The sequence below is a fragment of the Alligator mississippiensis genome, chromosome 4, assembly GCF_030867095.1.
Source record: "Alligator mississippiensis isolate rAllMis1 chromosome 4, rAllMis1, whole genome shotgun sequence".
NCBI lineage: Eukaryota > Metazoa > Chordata > Crocodylia > Alligatoridae > Alligator > Alligator mississippiensis.
This window is the reverse complement of record NC_081827.1, coordinates 94,957,752-94,976,424: the sequence shown is the minus strand read 5'-3', so window position 1 is coordinate 94,976,424 and position 18,673 is coordinate 94,957,752. Positions and strand designations below refer to the sequence as shown.

Sequence of the window (18,673 nt, the reverse complement as noted above, 5' to 3'; positions counted from 1 at the left end):
ATGGTTTGTTGTTGTTTATTAAGGCAAAAGCTGATAGCTTATTTTTAAAAATACGTATTTAATTTGTATTTTATAACTGTTCCCATATATTTTAGTTCCATGCTTTGCAAGAAAGGAATATTTGCATTTATCAGATGGTATGCAGCAGTGATAGAAATCTCCAGAATCAAGAATCCCTGCAGACATGTTTCATTCTCTTGTCCTCCCTACGGCTTATTATGCAGGTGGCTTTACCTCAAGAGTCTTTGTGTTGGCTTATCTATAATGGTATGTCAGATGTTTTGTTTACATTTTCTTTGTAAAGTATGCCTTTGAAATGAAATTTCATACTCCTGCAACAGCAACAAAACATCTGAGTGATAGTTCTAGTTACTTTTTAATTGTAAAAGTATTTTTTTCTCAGTGAAATGATATTTTGAAATTCATGCTGACTTGGTTTCACATTTTTCATGAGCTTGCATTTTTGTGATAGACCTGTATAAAAGAAATAGTCTTTTCAGAGTGTTTTGAGTTTACTTATACAATGAATTCTGACAGACTATAAGGAAAGCACTTCTAGTTAAATACTGATATGAGAATCACATGTAGGTTTTTTTTTTACTTAAAAATGTTCCTGTATATAAGGATTTTTTGCACAATGGGATTGTAGTTCTGAAGTGTGGGAAATGAGAAATGAACTTACAAATGTTTGAATTTATAAAAAGTTTGTATATTTTTATAGGATTCTTCAGTTTTGAATTTAATAATTAAAATTCCATTAAAAATGGAAATCATTATAGATCAAGCATTTGATTCCATATGTATCCAGTTTTAAATTTGGGGTACATACTGACTGTATTTAAATCACATGAATGGAAATATATAGATAGTTGTATTAAGGATTCTTATTTCATGAAGCAAAATATTACACACTTGTTTTAAAAGGAGTACAAATTCTGTTTCTCCCACTCCAAAGCATAGATTCATAGATTCATAGACATTAGGGCTGGAAGGGACCTCGGAAGATCATCGAGTCCAGCCCCCTGCCCAAAGAGCAGCAAGTCAGCTGGGGTCATAGGATCCCAGCAAGATAAGCATCCAGTTTCCTCTTGAAGTTGTTCAATGAAGGCGCTTGAACGACCTCCGGTGGCAGGCTGTTCCAGACCTTGGGGGCTCGGACAGTAAAGAAATTCTTCCTTATGTCCAGCCTGAAACGGTCTTGTAGTAGTTTATGACCATTCGACCTCGTCATCCTTTGGGGCGCTCTGGTGAACAAACGTTCCCCCAGATACTGGTGGTCACCCTTGATAAACTTGTAGGTGGCCATCAGATCACCCCTGAGCCTGCGCTTTTCCAGGCTAAAGAGCCCCAGGGCTCTCAGCCTGTCATCGTAGGGTCTGCTTCCCTGACCTCTGATCATGCGCGTGGCTCTTCTCTGGACTCTCTCAAGCTTCTCCACATCCTTTTTGAATTGTGGAGCCCAAAACTGGACGCAGTACTTCAGCTGCGGCCTCACTAAGGCCGAGTACATGGGGAGAATGACATCCTGGGATTTGCTTGAAGAGCATCTATGGATGCAAGCCAGCGTTTTGGTCGCTTTACTAGCCACAGCATTGCACTGCAGGCTTGTGTTCATCTTGTGGTCAATGATGACCCCCAAGTCTCTTTCTTCCATAGTGCTAGCCAACATAGCACTGCCGAGCCTATAAGGATGCTGCGCGTTTTTCTTCCCAAGGTGGAGAACCTTGCATTTATCGGCGTTGAACACCATCAGATTCTCGTCCGCCCACTTGCTGAGCCTGTCCAGGTCAGCCTGGATCACCCGCCTGTCTTCTGGTGTGGATGCTTTGCCCCAAAGTTTGGTGTCATCAGCGAACTTGGCCAGTCCGCTTCTGACTCCAGTGTCCACATCATTAATGAAGATGTTGAACAGTATGGGTCCAAGGACAGAACCTTGGGGGACCCCACTGGTCACAGGACACCATGATGAATGACTTCCATTAATTACTACCCTCTGGGTCCGACCACGGAGCCAATTTTCCAGCCAGTGGATCGTGGAGGACCCAAGGCGACAATTGACTAGTTTCTCCAAGAGGTGATCATGAGAAACCAGATCGAAGGCTTTTTTGAAATCAAGATATATGACATCAATCTCTTCTCCCTTGTCCAGGTGATAGGTCACCTGGTCATAGAAGGAAATGAGATTGGTCAAGCAAGACCTACCTGCAACAAACCCGTGCTGGCTATCCCTTAAGATGTTGGCGTCGGCCAGTCCATTAAGGATGGCCTCTTTAATAAACTTTTCTAAGATCTTCCCCGGGATAGAAGTCAGGCTAATGGGCCTATAGTTAGACGGATCCACTTTCCTCCCTTTCTTGAAGATAGGCACCACATTGGCCTTCTTCCAGTCTTCGGGCACTACACCAGAGCGCCAAGAGTTTTCAAAGATCCGCGCTAGAGGCTGGGCTATGATGCTTTCCAGCTCCTTGAGTACCCTGGGGTGAAGATTGTCAGGGCTGGCTAACTTGAAGGTATCCAGCTTCTCAAGATGTTCCTTCACGAAGTCAGCATTAATGGATAGTTCTCTGCTGCTGCTGTCATAAATTGTTGGAATATAAAATTCCTTCCTTCCTTGTGACAAGGTATTTAGCAGAATTAGCGGATTGATTGAATCTGACAGGCCCACTGTGAGCACTTCTCTGATCTCTGGGCTGCCAACTGTATACATTCCTTAGCACCTATGCTACCCCATCCCATCATATAAAATTACTTATAAGAAAAGGTTTTTTTAATTGATGGTGGTGATGTGCTGAAATCTTCCTCATCTTTTAGGCATGTAAATAGGCTTACTATTCCGACATCTCACATCTGCTGGGGCCACTGCAAACCACATTTCTCAGTCTTAGCTGTCAAAATATAATCAATACATTAAATTGTATATGTGTCTTCTATTCTTGGTCTCACTGACTATGCTTGGGGCCGATAGGTCCATCTCCTTAGCACAGCTTCAGCCAACAACTGCTCTTTCCAACTGGAGGGAAACACTTTAGGAGGAAACCTGGACTCTAGCATAATTCCTTCTAGATACCTGCCCCTTTTACAGCTCCATTGCCAATAAGTATTTATGCTTCATTACACATTTGAGGTGCAGATCAGTACTCCACTAACATATACTAAATTGAAGCTTATTTGGATAATAAAGCCCTTCTAGATATGTTGATTTTTTTCAATGTGATGCCTCACTGTGCAATTGAAGTCCCTTTCTGTAGAGTAATATAAACCTTGGAGTGTTAATTGCTTGTCTAAGTCTTTGGTATTCAAAGCTTTAGTACACAAGTCATTTGCTACACTTCTTGGGTGAGGTTTTCAGATGCACCTTTGTGATTGAAGAGGACAAGTCCCATTGTTTATCAGTAGGACTTCAGTTTCTAAGTCACTTAGATACTTTAAATATGCTAAAATTCAGTTTTTCATTTAGCCTAGAATAGTCAATATATTCATTTTAGACTTCAGAAATATATTATTTCTTATGAATCTGTTTTGCTATGTATTTTACTGTTGAGGTTATTATTGCACAAAAATTTGAGTGGTTTAATCTGTTTTAAGTATAATTATGTTAAAATTCTTATTTTAAAACTATGTTTATGGTGATTTTTCATTTTGAAATATTGGAATTGTGCATTTTTGTATATATTAATTTTATCTTATTTTTATAGGTACAATTTATATTTATACCATATGCAGACATTTGATGAGCATAGGTCAGTCTGTTAAGGTATGGCAAGACAACCTGGAAGTTTTTTTGTGGTTAATGTGCCTACAGTGTTGTAGTTAAAAATTATTCTGCTTACAGTAATGTAATTTTACTGAAGAACAGGAAATGTATTTGTATTTTGTTGTAATTTGTAAATTCCATGTTACCTCCTCTGTTAGCCCTAACAGGAATAGCACCTACAGTCCCTGCACAATGGGAAGAAAAAGTTTGGGATCCAGAGGGACCAGTGTAGAAGGCCTGAAACAACTGACTAGTATTCCCTAATGGCCCTTTGCAGATTAAAACTATGGATGTGCATCCCTACTGTTATGGCTTGATGGGTCAGGCTGCCATGAAGTATCCATCTGTTAGAGTAAGATTTTTTCCAAGTCCCTTTAGGATTTGGCTCAATTAAATTTGACATTGTAGAAGTTTTTATTTTAATTTGTTTTACATTTAATGAACTATTCCTATCCAAAGAAAAGAATTGTTAAAATGAGTTAATGATTGCTGTACCAAACTTTAGTTCCTATTTATTTTGCTATTAGGCATTCATCCCAAAATAGTCAGTGACCATAAAATGCTAGAACAAGCTTCCTACAATGGCCTTGTAAGGAGGACAGAGGGTTGAGTCTGTAGTTTTCAAGGCCTTCATTGGACAGCCCAGATGAGGAATCATTTCAGTTGTGTACACTACGGAATATTTTGTGTCAGATCCTCAGGCTGTGTGAGACAGGGTGAGAAATCCACCCTGTCACGCGCTGCTGAAAGAACAAAGGGATACTTACCATGCTGAAGAGCCCGACCCGGGGACAAGCCACGCCAAGAGCCCCAGATGGTAATTAGCACAACGAGCCGGGAGAGCTGGCCAGGCAGTGAACGGAATACTGCAGCCGGCCTCACAGCTGATCAGCATTGGGGATTTAAAAGGAAGCCGACCAGGCAGTCAGTGTCATTCGGAGTCGGGAAACTACCTCAGAGGGAACCCAAGTGAACACGGGGAGACTACCATGAGGGATCAACCAAGGGGACTCAGGAGAGAGTCCTGAAGACTGACTTACCTGCAGAAGTGGGGAGACAAGACAGCTGTGGCGTCCAAGCCTGTGAGTCTGACTCCGGCGGGTGCAAGCAGCCATTCCAGGGATCTGGAGGGAAGAAGAAACAGAGCCAAGTGGTTATGTGAGCTTGGGGCATTGCCCCAGTTTGACTCAATCCTGAAAGATAAAGGTTGGGATGAACTGTGAGATGGTTGGCTTGGGACCCGTGCAGAGAAGAATGAGGCAAGTGACTGGGGTAAAAGAAACCAGTCACCTAGAGATGGATCAAGTCAGCCCAGGGACTGAGACTCCCACAGTGGAGAACTGATACAAGTGAAATCCTAACATCTGGTGGGTGTGGGCAGAGTATGGGATGGTGGAGCCCTGCGTAGGGGAGCCAACCTTCTGAGTTACAGAACTAATGCCAACCTCATCTCATAGGAGTGTATTCACCTTTGGTTCCTTCCTGTTTCCATCCAAGTTGTGGTGGGCGAGTTTAAGGAGAGTATCTGGTCTAACATGAGAGGGGGCAATTTTACTTTGGGAGGACATGGCCAGTCTTCCAGAGTGGTTTACTGGCTGGGAACTAAGAGAGCTGGCCAGGTACAGAGTACCCCACCCTAACTGAAAGTACAAGAATTGAGGGCACCTTGACTTGCCTGGGGTTAGCTGTCCTGAAAGACTGCCCACAGGCCCACCAAGTCATGGTGCAAATAATGTAGGCCCAGCAAGTACAACCAGAGGAGTTAGTCCAGGTCAGGACACAGGAGGTGGAAGTGAGAATGTCAGTACTCAGCTGACAACAAGAACTGAGCGAAAAAATAGGAGCTCAACAAGCAGCAGTGCTGGGTGCTTCTGAGAAGTTCCGGGTCCCCAAGATGATGGCGGAGGATGACATTGAGGACTACCTAGAGGCTTTTGAGAGAACAGCTATTGCGTCCAGATGGGATCTGGCCAGGTGGGTCTCCTTGCTGGGACCCTTACTGATTGATTGAGTCCCAAGCAGCATATAGGGTGCCCTCTTGAGCTGAGGCCAATGATTATGCAGCAGTGAAGAAGGTCATCATCTTATATAGGCTGGAAATATGACCCGAGCTTTACAGACAGCATTTCTGCACCCCTAAGAAGCAGGACAAAAAACATCCCAGGATCCTGGCCCAGATATTGAAAGATGCTATAGAACACTGGATCCAACCTAATGGAAAGACTTTGCGCGAAGTCATATAGAGTCGCACTGACGACTTATGTTCATCTTGGAGTCCACTAGGACTCCAAGATCCCTTTCCGCTTCCGTGCCACCAAGCAGGTCATTTCCTAGGCAGTAGGTATGCTGGACATTTTTCCTCCCTAGGTGCAGCACTTTGCATTTCTCCTTGTTGAATTGCATTCTGTTGTTTTCTGCCCATATGTCCAACCTGTCCAGGTCTGCTTGTTGGTTGAGGGATCTAGATCTCTTCAGCCTTTACAAAAGATGGCTGAGGGGTGACCTTGTAGCTGCCTACAAGTTTATCAGGGGAGGACAGCAGGGAATTGGGGATACGCTATTTACCAGAGCGCCCCAGGGAGTAACTAGGAATAATGGGTGCAAACTAGTGGAGAGTAGATTTAGGTTAGACATTAGGAAGAATTTTTTTTACAGTAAGGGTGGTCAAAGTCTGGAATGGACTTCCAAGAGAGTTGGTGCTATCACCTAACTTGGAGGTCTTCAAGAGGAGGCTTGACAGTCACCTGGCTGGGGTCATCTGACCTTGGTCCTCTTTGCTGCCAGGGGCAGGGGGTTGGACACGTTGATCCATTGGGTCCCTTCCAACTCTATAATCTATGAATCTATGAGAGTGATGGTCCAGCTGCAGCTAGGATTCCACAAGGTGATTTTTCACTAGGAGGAAGGTGTGTGACAGGGCAAGAAGTCCACTCTGCCATGCGCCGCCAAAAGAACAAAGAGATATTTACCGTTCCAAAGAGCCCAACCCAGGGAAAAGCCACGCTGAGAGCCCTGCATGGTAATTAGCACAATCACCTGGGAGAGCCAGTCAGGCGTGAATGGAATACTGCAACTGGCCTCGCAGCTGATTGGTGCGGGGATTTAAAAGGAAGCTGACTAGGCAGTTAGTGTCAATCGAAGTGGGGAAACTACCCCAGAAGAAACCTGAGTGAACACAGGGAGACGACTAAGGGGTCTCAGGAGAGAGTCCTGAAGACTGACTTGCCTGCAGAAGCAGGGAGATGAAACAGCTATGACGTCCAAGCCAGCAAGTCCAAGTCCAGTAGATGCAGGCAGCCATTCCAGGGGTCTAGAGGGAAGAAGAGAATGAGCCAAGTGCTTATGTGAGCTTGGGGCGTTGCCCCAATTTTACTCAACCCTGAAAGATAAAGGTTGGGATGAACTGCAAGATGGTTGGCTTGGGAGCTGTGCAGGGAAGAATGGGGCAAGCGACCGAGCAAAAGAAACCAATCACCTAGAGATAGATCAGGTGAGCCCAGGGACTGAGACTCCCACAGTGGAGAACTGATACAAGTGAAATCCTAACACCTGGTGGGTGTGGGCAGGGTATGGGGATGGTGGAGCCCTGCAAAGTGGAGCCAGCCTTGTGAGTTACAGAACTAATGCCAACCTCATTTCATAGGAGTGTATTTACCTTTTGGTTCCTTCCTGTTTCCATCAAAGTCATGGCGGGTGAGTTTAAGGAGATTTTCCAGTCCAACAGGAGAGGTGGCAGTTTTACTTTGGGAGGACTCAGCCAATCTTCCACACCATGTAAACTGTTGTAGCTTTTGTAGCTCTACCTTATAGCTTTACTTTGCATTACACTAGCTGAGAATATGGCCTTTTGGGTTTATATTGATAGAAGTATATTTAAAATATCCATCATTTAATAATACTTAGTCATAAATTAAAAAAAACAAAACCAGATTTTTTTACACAGATGTTTGTACCATCCCTGTGAACAACATTTCCCTACCCCCACCTCCACTCCCCGCTACCTGCTGCCCTCCAAACCAAACTATACATTGTAACTGTGTTTAGTAATTGAGGAAATAACAGTAATCCCAGCTACACTCCTAAAGACAAGCTGCTGTTTGGATAGTTTATTATATGCTATCTAAATTAGGTCTGCTATCTAAATTAGGACATAAACCCGCATTTACAGCTATTTGTTTATATGAAAGGAATTTATCCTTTTGCTGCTTTTAAAGTAGAGCTTCAGTGACACCCAGTGGTTTGATGTTTTATTGCTGAAAGTTCATTTCTCATGAATATTTCAGAAGTTATTCTTTGGACATTTAATTTTTACTGACTACATTGAGTATTTTAATAGCATTGAGTTTTTGCTCAACTTTCAATAGAACAGTTCCTGAATCCACCTGGATCCAATTACTAGTTTATTTCAGTCTGTAATTAAGAATAAATCCATGCCTGTTAATAATTGTAAAGTAGCAGAGATATGAACATACTAGTACTGAAATCAGAAGCAACCTCATACCTATTTCTACTTTCCTATGCCAATGTCGCTTATATTACACATGGACTTTTCTTCCTGACTTCTTGAAGAAACACTGTCAGGCTAATAATAGAAGCATCCAGTTCTGTGAATTGACTTTATTTGGGGCCAAATTTTTTTCAGTACTTCAAAGTGAATGCAAGGGAAAAATGTAGTTAAATACTGAGGTGTCATTCTGTAGAAATCAAGCTAAAAAAAAAGTTTAGTAGAACTACTTAGGTCAAGAGAAAGGCCTGGATCTCTGCTATATTTCGGATAGTGGAATGCAGTGTGTTCATTACTTCTTAAGAACTGTGCAGTACTTTGTTGGATTGGTCATAAAGGACTTGTTCTCTCAGTGTTCAAATCAATGTATATTTTTCCATGAATTGGAATGATCAATTTCCTATTTCGTCCTTCCTTCAGTCCCTGGGATGTTGGGTGTCTAAGGAACCTCCTGTAGTGCTACATGTAACTAACTATACAGAGGCTAGAAATTGATGTTGCCAAGTGATGGGACATGTCCTGGCATGGCTGATCTGCTTTACTGGGTGAAACACACATTGCCTATTGTTGCTGTGGGACCAAGGGCAGCATGATCTCCCAGGGCTTGAGGGGTCTGGTCCTGCATATTGTGGGAATTCCCATACAAAATTGGGCCCTTCAAGTCCTGGGAACACCTGTTTAACAGAGACATACCCCCCGGAATCTGCATGCTAGCAACTTGTAGTGGTACAAAGGCTCCTGTAGCATTACATGTGACCCCTCCTGTAGCACTACATGTGTAACAGCTGTCCATGGCCTTAGTAGGAACTGCATATCAGCACTTGCTTTGATCAGCTTTCCAAAATAGCTTGATGTTTACATAGTTAATGCATTTAACTGGTTTCTTTATAATGTTTAATTGTAATTGGTTTCCCTCAACACAGGTTCTGGAATATTTATTATGGGCCAGTGTATGCATGGAATCATCAGTCCCACTTCTATCTGTACATTATTTGACCTGGAGAACCACTCTTTACACAGCAGTTTGTCAGTGTTACTATGACTGCCGAGCCAGCATCCATGGAGAGGTAGCCTTATTTATCACTCTTACACTTGAATTTTCAATCAAATGACAAAAGGATTAATTATTTAAATATTCAGTCTCCACACTGCCTATGCCTCTGCCCCTTCCTCCAGCCTCTGCTCCCTGCAGCCTTTGTCCCCTGTCTGCCTCTCTTAGCCGCTGCCCCCCGCCCTCCTTCATCCTCTGTCCCTTCCTATCCCCCACTGCTTACTGTCAGACATAGCTCTGACTCCATTCCCTTTTGTGCATGGAGCATGTGTGGTTTTGGCCACAGGATACCGCTCATAGTCAGGCAGGGGCTGGTGCTCCCATGTGCTCTGTGCCTGGGAGGAAATGGAGCCAGAGCCACACCTGATGGTAAGTGGTAGTGGTGGAAGGTCAGGGGCTGTTAGGGGAAGGTGGAGTTGGGGGACAAGTGGTTGCTGGGCTCAGGGCTGGAGTCAGAGCCACAGCAGTTGCTGGCCCTGCCACCCCCTGCCCACCTTTGTATTTGAATCCACAATGCGCTCCCCATGTTGAATTCAAGTACATTTGGTAAATAGGCAACAAAATTTAAGGTAAGTAAGGCAACAGCCATAATATTGATATGGATAAATCAGCTTTTTATTCATTTTTACTTTGTAAGGTATTTGCTCGTCGAGGTCTGAGTAAAATTGACGAACTAAAGCAACTGGAAAGTGCGAGTTCTTCACCACAAACTTCAGAAACAAAAAACATATTTAGAGAGGCCACTATTAAGGTACAAACTTTTAACAGTTTATAAAAATTGCAGTACAAAAAGCAGAACAAGCAGAATATGTAATAGTTATTTACTTAGATACTTCTCTGATTCAGATGGCAGTAATGGTTTTCAAGCGGTTGGTATATGAATCCAGGAGAAAACCCAAAGTTTATTTTCGACCAAAGTTAAGAGTTAACCTAAAAGAAGCACAACATGTAAGTTTAGAATTTTTATGACTCTCTTCCTTTTTATCTATTTATTATTTTTAAATATGTTACAGTTCTTATGTGGGCACATAGCATTCATTATTCAAAAACAAAATATTTTTCCCCTTTTCTGCCTCATAGATAAATTATGAATTTTAGTATTAAAGTTAAACTCGGAAGGGTTTTGAGGGAGAGGACTCATAATAATTACTGTATGTACTCGAATCCAGGATGAGGTTTTTTTTCCCCCCTCAGTAGAGGGAAAATAAAGCTCTGTCTTGATTTCAAGTACCAGTCTGTGGCAGGCAGGGGTTCAACTCTGGCTTCAGCTCTCACTTGTTTGGTGAGAAAGGGGGCCTGCAGTCAGGGGAGTGTGGGGGAGACCACAGTGTGGGAGGGGAAAGGGGGAGACCTGTGTGTGTGGCTCAGGGAGAGCACAGGGGAGACCATGCAGCCTCCCCTACCACAACTGCTCCCTGCCCACTTACCTTCTGCTCCAGCTCTGGTCCTTCCAGCCTTGCTGGGAGCCACTACCCCTTCTCTGTGGCTAGCCTGGGTTAGGCTGGGGCTGCTACTCCTGCTGACTGCCCTGGAGCTGGAGTGGAAGATAAGCAGGGTGGGGAGGTGACAGGTGCAGGCGGCAGGCACAAGCAAGGAAATGGTGGGGGCAGACTGCAGCAGGGAGCAGAGGCGGGTGGGGGGCAGAGGGCAGGCACTGACATGAGGGTGCAGGCAGCAGGGTTTAGGTACTGGGTGGGGGGGCATATGGCAGAGGGAGATGGGGGAGCAAGGGAAGGGGGTCTTCCCTTTGTCCCTGCCTCTACTTTTCCTGTCATAGCGGGGGGTCGGGGGGGGTCAAATTTAAGATGATCTTCCACTAGATTCTGTACGTGGTAAATGATAACAAATTTATAATTTTCCATGTATAGAATCTAAGTATACATGGGGGGTTTATTAAATACAAAGTCATCTTGGATTTGAGTAAATGTGGTACTTTAATAGGAAATATATTCCATATTGGATTATTTAGGGTTGTTTCTCGTTAGTGATTTTGTGAGTTATTTATGCAGGATAAATGGTTTTTGTAAAAGAGCAACAACTCTACAGTATTTAAAGATAATCTAAATAATTAAAAAAACCTACCCTTGTTCAGTTCATCCCAGGTGTAGGGCCCTTGAATATACCCCTCCTGTGTTTAATTACATTAAAGATTCAGTTCTACATCCAACAAAAGCTACAGCAGATTTTTGCATTTGCATTGCATAACTCTTCTGAAACCTTGATAAATATATTTTTCAGCGATTGCTTGTGCCTCCATAGGATTCCATGGCCTAGAGAAATTAGTGCAAAGTATGAACTAGCCTTTGAGGGAAATAATTATTTTTCCCAGTTTGCCCTGCATGGCCAACATTTTAACTGTCAGAGTCAAGTGATCCATTAGGAGAGGAATTACAAATTAGAGAGGGAAGAATTTGTGCCCAAAAGCTTGCAAAGAGCAATTTTTCCAACTAGTTAGTTGGTCTAATAAAAGATATCACATTTACCCAAAGAGCCTTGCCTGTGTCCTTAGATCAACACGACTACAAGCAACAACCCTACTTTGGTTTAGAGAAACACTTATTAATTTTTTCTGCATACTTGCTTGCTTTGGACAGCATCCAGACCCAATTTATTAACTTTAGTAACTACACTTATTTTCATACTACTATATATATTCACAATGATTCTCCCATGTAACTTGGACAGTTACTCTTGCTTTTATGTCAAAAGGTCATTGAGTTCAAGACCTTTCCTAAAGGCAAGATTCCCTATAGCTGGTGCAAAGAGGACCAGAAAAGTCCCTTATACTCCAGTCATTATTCACTTCAAAAAGAGCAGATGGTAATTCTGCTGCTTACCTTATGATGTCAACTGGGATTGAGGCAAATTTATTTCTTGATACAGCCCAGTAGGAGCTCTGATAATAGAAGCCACTGAGGAGTGGTGATAACTGCCACTCTCTCCGTATGTTTCCTTGCTGATCAATATTTCCATGTACTGGGTTTCTTTGGCACCTCATAGCCCTCTCTATGGTAAGAGAGATTTCAGTCATTTTGCAGACTCTTCTGATGGAGGGCTTTATGCTCTGAACCTATGTTAGAGATTATACTGTCATAGCTCTGTGATTAATTTTTCATTTTATGAATTCAATTCTTGCTCTTGGCAAACATTATATCATCAAAGACCATGGTTAAATGTTACAGTAGCAACCTTTAGATGGGATGACAGACAAAGGTCCTTTCAATCTGAATAAGACCTTCAAGGCCAAAGTTAGAAATCTCATTGCATCTTTTAAAAGAGAAAGGGCTGTATCTTTGTTGAAATTTATAATAGTAGATTCAAACATACAGAGCTGAGAGAATGGTTGCTAAGATGTGTTTGCACATCATCATAAAGTACTGTAGAATAATCTGTAATCTGGGTATAAAAGCACTGTATAGGGTAAAAATCCCAAATTAATTCAGAGTTAAAATGAGATTTTTTTTTGTGTTAAATAATCTTCTATTAAATATTAATAACACACACAACTTATTATTTCTTCTGTACTAATAGAAAAAGATCTGTAATGGATATTAATCATTATTAAAAATTGGGTGCAGATATTAAGAGAACATTATGAATGCATGGAAGTGTTCACTTGATGTTGTTTATGTTTAATAGCAAACCTATAAATCACATTGTTAATGATACATATATAATGCATTAATATTAAAGCATATCAAGAGCCTTAATGTCAAATACCTGGTAATTTTAGTCACAAATACTATAATGCTAAACTACAATGTAGATGGCATAATACAGCTGATCCAAAATTCACTTATCTGAAATTCCACATTACCCAAAACAAGGTCCTAACCCTAAGTGTTTTCAGTTAGGTATAAATTGCATATGTAAAGACTACCAGCTAAATTTCCTAAGGCTATTGAGCTCAATAAAAGTTAGGTGCTTTTAAGTGACGGCCTTCTAGTCCTAATAAACCAGCAGATTTTCATGAAGCCTCTGTGGTCTCCAGTTGGGGTTTTGACTCTGTTGGCTTGCTAGTCTGTGCTTAGAGTCAGGGAATAGTTGAGTTAATAATGCAACTCTGAAAGGTTTTGCGTAACTGTACAGTACCTGGCATTATTCAATATCTGGCTCTAAAAATGCCTGATTGTTAGTAATTAAGTTTTTTTTATAACTATGTTACAGTATGTTTTTTGTTTCCACCACTTGCTATGACTATTTTCTTGGCCCTAGGAAGAAGAGGTATTGTATTTTTATATTTTTTGTTTCTAAATGCTTTTATAAATTTAGATTATTTTTGCACTTAATTTATACTGGAAAATGAACATTGGCAAATTGGTTTTACTTTAGTTTGTATAATTTTTTCCTTTGTTTTCAATTTTTTCAATTTTTGCAAATTGTACATTTTAAAATACTTGTTGTTACTACCAAGTTGAGCTCTACCTCCACTCCTGCTCTTCAAGTTATTTATGTACTTATTTAAATGGCACTAGCATTTTGAACTAAAATTTCCAAGGGCTAATCATCAATGTAGGATTGTATTTTAATGGATTTGATTGCAGGATTGGGACTTCAGTCATTTCCCAAGAACAGTGGAAAGAAAAATTAGGGAAATAATAATGTATTGAAAAGGTGTGTTTTTAAATTAAAGATAATGTACTTTGGAAATATTAACCCTGTGGACATAATTATAAGGAATTTAACAGAAATATTTCTTCTGTTTGGAGCTGTCAACAATATGCACCCTTCCCAGAGCTTCTATATGTTCTTTATTACCACCCTCCCTGTAAGAATGATTGTCTTTCTTTTGAAAGGATAAGTAGCTAAACTAATGAGTTGGCCTGGCTGAAAAGACATGCATATATAATTTACTTTTAAGGAATCCAGCCTGTTATCATCTAGCCTAAATTCTGTTGTATCTGGCACAAATCATTCTCTCTTTGGTCAGATATACACCTAAGCTTGCCAGAATTAAAATGCCTAATTTGAAAGTTAAAATAAAAGATGTGGGTCCAACACAGGAAGAAAATTCTCTAACACCATATTTACAGAAACAGAAGACAGGTTTTTTTCTGCAAGTAGCATGGTGGAAAAATGTCCCTAGTCTTCTATTTGCATACAAGGAAACCTCATTAAATACATTGTCTATTATTAAACTGCTGCCAAAAGCAATATGTACTCAGTAAATGGAAACCAACTATGAAGCTGATGAAATGCAGCCAACACTGAGCATGACTATAAAACACATGGTCCATGTGGCAAAACATTCTGATGGGAACCTACCATGAGAAGACTCTTTTTCAAGTTATGGTGAGCCACTAGATTGCATGTATTTTGACTTTCTCATCACTCCTGCAGCATAGCTGTGCCTTTCTCGCCCATTTCCAATGATTCTTGTTTCTTCATCAGCCTAAAATGTCTGGCAAACATCGCCAAACAGGGTCCCAAACAGTTCACCCAAAATCTCTGTGTTGTCCCCTCTCTGTCTGTTGCATATGATTAGTGTGGCCCTGCCCTCCATGAGGTGGAGCCAGACCAGGTTGCCCTGTGCCTCACCTGTATACACATTTTTGTAGGATCCCAGGACTTGTGATGAGAACACCTGTTTCCAGTCATGGGGGCGGGGGGCGGGGGGACTAATTAGCCCATAGCTCCTTTGATGGGGAGCATTTGGAGTACACGCACATACTGAGCAGTGTTAAGCTGTGGGGTTACCGTGGCTTGAACTACTTGTTGACTCTGTTGGGGCCCAGCTCAGTGAACTATATGGAGTATCATGAGCCTTTTGGCTTTGGACTAATGTGATGCATCATTTGTACTATATATAAATAGATACAGAAGTGCTTCTTAAAAATGTTTTATGGAGTGCCTTTGCTAAAACTCGCATCGGTTTCAAAAAAGATAAAATGCCTCAATTCTGAATGAACTAAATGTATGGGTACCTGTAGTAATTTGCCAACATGGTAAATTACTACAGGTAATTATGTTTATTTCAAGGTCACCTTTGCCCATCACTTCCATGTGCTCAAAAAGGACAGGGTCTGACAGCAAGAGGGGAGGAGGGAAGGGGGCCACTTAACTCCCTCAGATTTATTTTCCTTGCTTTAGTGGCTAGAGGAGGACAAATTCAAAGCAAATCTTCAATAATTTGATTCTATACCTGGAAAATTCTAACTAATGTATATATTGTTCACATATAGAATCTAATTATTGGGGGTGGGGGAGGTCGTCTCATATTCAGGCCCCAGTGGCCCAGCACCTTGCCACTGATTGGCTGCAAGCGCTATCTGTCATGCAGCCCTGTTCCTTTCAACCAGTCAACAGTGAGGGGTGAGGGTGGCAGTCATATTGCCATGCTGGCAACCCTCTCTCCCCTTCCCCCAAATGGGGTGCAGTGGCTACAAGGACTGTTTGGCTCCTCAGAGGGAGCCAGTATTTTATTTTCAGTAATTTTTTTTCAGGGAGCTTGCCAAAAGCACAGAGCCCGCGTTTTCTTGTGGGTCCCACCTGAAATCACGGTATCCGCAAAAATTGCAAAATCGTGATTTTGGTAGGTCCCTAATTATAGCCTATAATTTCTTCTGTTAAACTTTTACTTAACTTACCATGGGGTGCTGTTTTGCAAGAACTGTTTCTTTGTTATAATTCATTAGAAATATTAGAAGACCTAACAAGTACTTATCTCTTGTTTAGCTGCCATGGCCTCGTACTGTTACAGAACGGCTGCTGACAGAAATGTTTGATGGTACTTCAGCTCAGTTCCTTGCCATTATAGAAGCATTATCTGATAGTAATAGGCAATTGTTGCACACTGCACCACCTCTTCCTGAGGAACCTGAGATTCGTGATGTAATTTCAGAGCTTTTTTTTGCAGGCATGGAAATCCTCTCAGGTAAGGGCATAAAAATATGCTTGTTAAGAACCCTGAACATAAATGTTCCTTCCTTCTTCAAAATAAAAGAAATCACCTTTAGAAGTATATGTTTCAGTTACAATAACAGCGCTAAAATAATTAAATAGAATAATTTTTGTCTTCACAAAATCTGACATAGGTACATAAAACATTGAGCGAAATTCTGTTCTTTGTTATACTTGTATAAACCTGGAGTAACTCCACGTGCATCATATAATGCCTATACCTTCTCTGCACAGGACAGTACAAAAATGGTCTTTGTGATTACCCATGGTTAGAGCTACTGGATATGTTCTTACTTGTGTCCAATCACTCCAACATAAATGTTGTATTAAGATTGTAACCAATGGCTCCATAGTCTTCTTGGGATGTGCTGTGGATTTTGCATGAAAAACTTGTCATGAGGCTAGATCTTTAACAGCCAAATTCTAAATTAGTCATTATAACATGTCTGCCTATAAAATTTCAAAATAGTACCCGAGTCCCTGATTCTTGGATAGGACATGACATTGCTTAAAGTTTATTTTCATCTTTGGGTAGAAAGAAGAGACTATTTTCTCTCTTTAGTCACACCCCTACATCCCAGTTGCATAAGTATAAATGAGTAGAGAATCTATCAAGGAATATTTATCAGATAAAACAGATGTTCAGTAATACAAGTGAGGGGCCAAATTCTGAACTGCTTAACATTCTGTATCTCTTCATTTAGAACAACTGGGTTGTATATAAATAAGGTCAGAACTAAAGCCATAGAGTGGAGGATGTTTTAGTAACAAAATACCATGTTCAGGGTAAACTGTACTTAAACGCTACATAACTGTTTTTTACTTAAATAAAAAATACCAGATGAAATAAATTGTATAATGATCAATGATCTATTTTAAAGGTGGAGGCAGCAGTACCAGTACACAAGACAGTCATTATATTGACCCTTCTGGTGTAATAAATGCGTCTTCAACTCTTCTGCAGCTGATATTAACAGGTAAATTAGTTTAAGCTTTCAAAGTGCTTTGGACTCAATCGCACGCATTCTAAATATGCTGATTTCCATTCATATTACTAATACTTGCATTGGTACAGAGTTCACAAGTTTCTGCCTCCTTCTAGTAAAATATATGTGGAGTACTATGACATTTGGATCTGATAATTACATATAGATCCTATTTTAATTTAAACTAGTGCTATTACAAGCATTACTGAAGTAATAGCTTGTAAATATGCAGGCATTATAATATTAATACAGTATTACCATTTTGAACTTAAATGGCATGCTCTTTCAGAGATATTAAAATGTTTACACACACTAAGCTAAATTCTGATGTTGTATTTATGAGATGTGTTTATGGGAGGCGAGTAGATCAAAGTGGTTGAATGGTTCTACGCAACCGCTCCTTTTTTGTGGGGGTCAGGATGATATAGCCTTAAAAAAAAAAACCTGCAACCAAACACTAACTTAACACACCCAGCACCTTCTACCAAGGTAGTACTTTGGTGCTTACTGATAATTTTGCACCCCTGGACTGATCCCTGCTGAAGGTATAGCTAAAGACTATGTCTAGGATTTTAGGGAGTTCATGAAACTGCATTCTGCCTAGCTTCAGTTTCAGTGCTGTTGAAGGGGAAGGGAGCAGAAGCTCCTTAATTTACTGTATGTGTGTTTGCAGATGCAAGAATGAAAAGTGTTTACCTGCCTTAGCACAAATTCTTAATGTTCTTAAAAGTAGTATTTTGTATATGTTGAGAGGGGGATTTGGGGAACTATGGTTGCATGTGTGTATACGCACTTTGAAGTCATTTCTGAAGCAGTTAGAAATAATAGCTAATCTGATTTGAGTTTAGAGGTGCCTAAAAATGACTGAGGTTGTATTTAGACATAGGGCATGTTCCCAGGAGCAGGAATGTGTGATCCTTGGGGACAACTAGCAGAGGCACATTGCTGGTTGTCCCCAGGGAACACCTGTGCACATGTGCTCTGATGTGTAGCAAGCTGCCCCAGGTGGGGTAGGGGAGGCTGGGGCCAGCAGTCTTGGGGGCCTCCTGGGGGTCCATCAAGTGGAGTCTGGCCAGCAGCTGGAGCATGGCTCTAGCTGGTTCTGGCTGGCTTTGGGTGGTTCATGCTGCTGCCACATGTGCTGCCTCATTTTTTTTTGGTGTGTGTTTTTTTTGACACTGGGATCTCCCGGTGTCAAAAAAGCTCCACCACACTGCAAACTAGTGAACACAGCACATGTGGTTTGCAGGGCCACAGACAGGTCTGTGGTGCCGCAAACTGCGTGTGTGCACTCATGGGGACATGCCTATAGTGTGTTTATGCACATGCTCTGGGGTGAGGTTTGGGGGTGTTTTAATTAGACCAGCTCCAGGAGAGCTGCCCAAATTAAAACACTGCAGCATCATGTATATTCAGCGTCCCATGTTTCAAAATGGCCACGGGGGCACTTTAAGTAAAGCTCACTCAATGAGTTTTGG

The 18,673-nt window shown here is 41.3% G+C and overlaps 1 protein-coding gene across 6 annotated transcripts in view; it reads left to right on the top strand.

Annotated features, from left to right (window-relative positions):
* CFAP54 (cilia and flagella associated protein 54) overlaps positions 1-18,673 on the top strand; it is a 250,254-nt gene that overhangs the window by 33,727 nt on the left and 197,854 nt on the right. For all 6 annotated transcript variants that reach the window (XM_019480938.2, XM_019480941.2, XM_019480937.2 and 3 more), the window contains exons 4-10: positions 96-267; positions 3,696-3,754; positions 9,182-9,325; positions 9,947-10,060; positions 10,156-10,257; positions 15,985-16,183; positions 17,091-17,186. In XM_019480938.2, the coding sequence (XP_019336483.2) occupies positions 96-267; positions 3,696-3,754; positions 9,182-9,325; positions 9,947-10,060; positions 10,156-10,257; positions 15,985-16,183; positions 17,091-17,186 (886 nt within the window). The remainder of the gene's footprint in view (positions 1-95; positions 268-3,695; positions 3,755-9,181; positions 9,326-9,946; positions 10,061-10,155; positions 10,258-15,984; positions 16,184-17,090; positions 17,187-18,673) is intronic.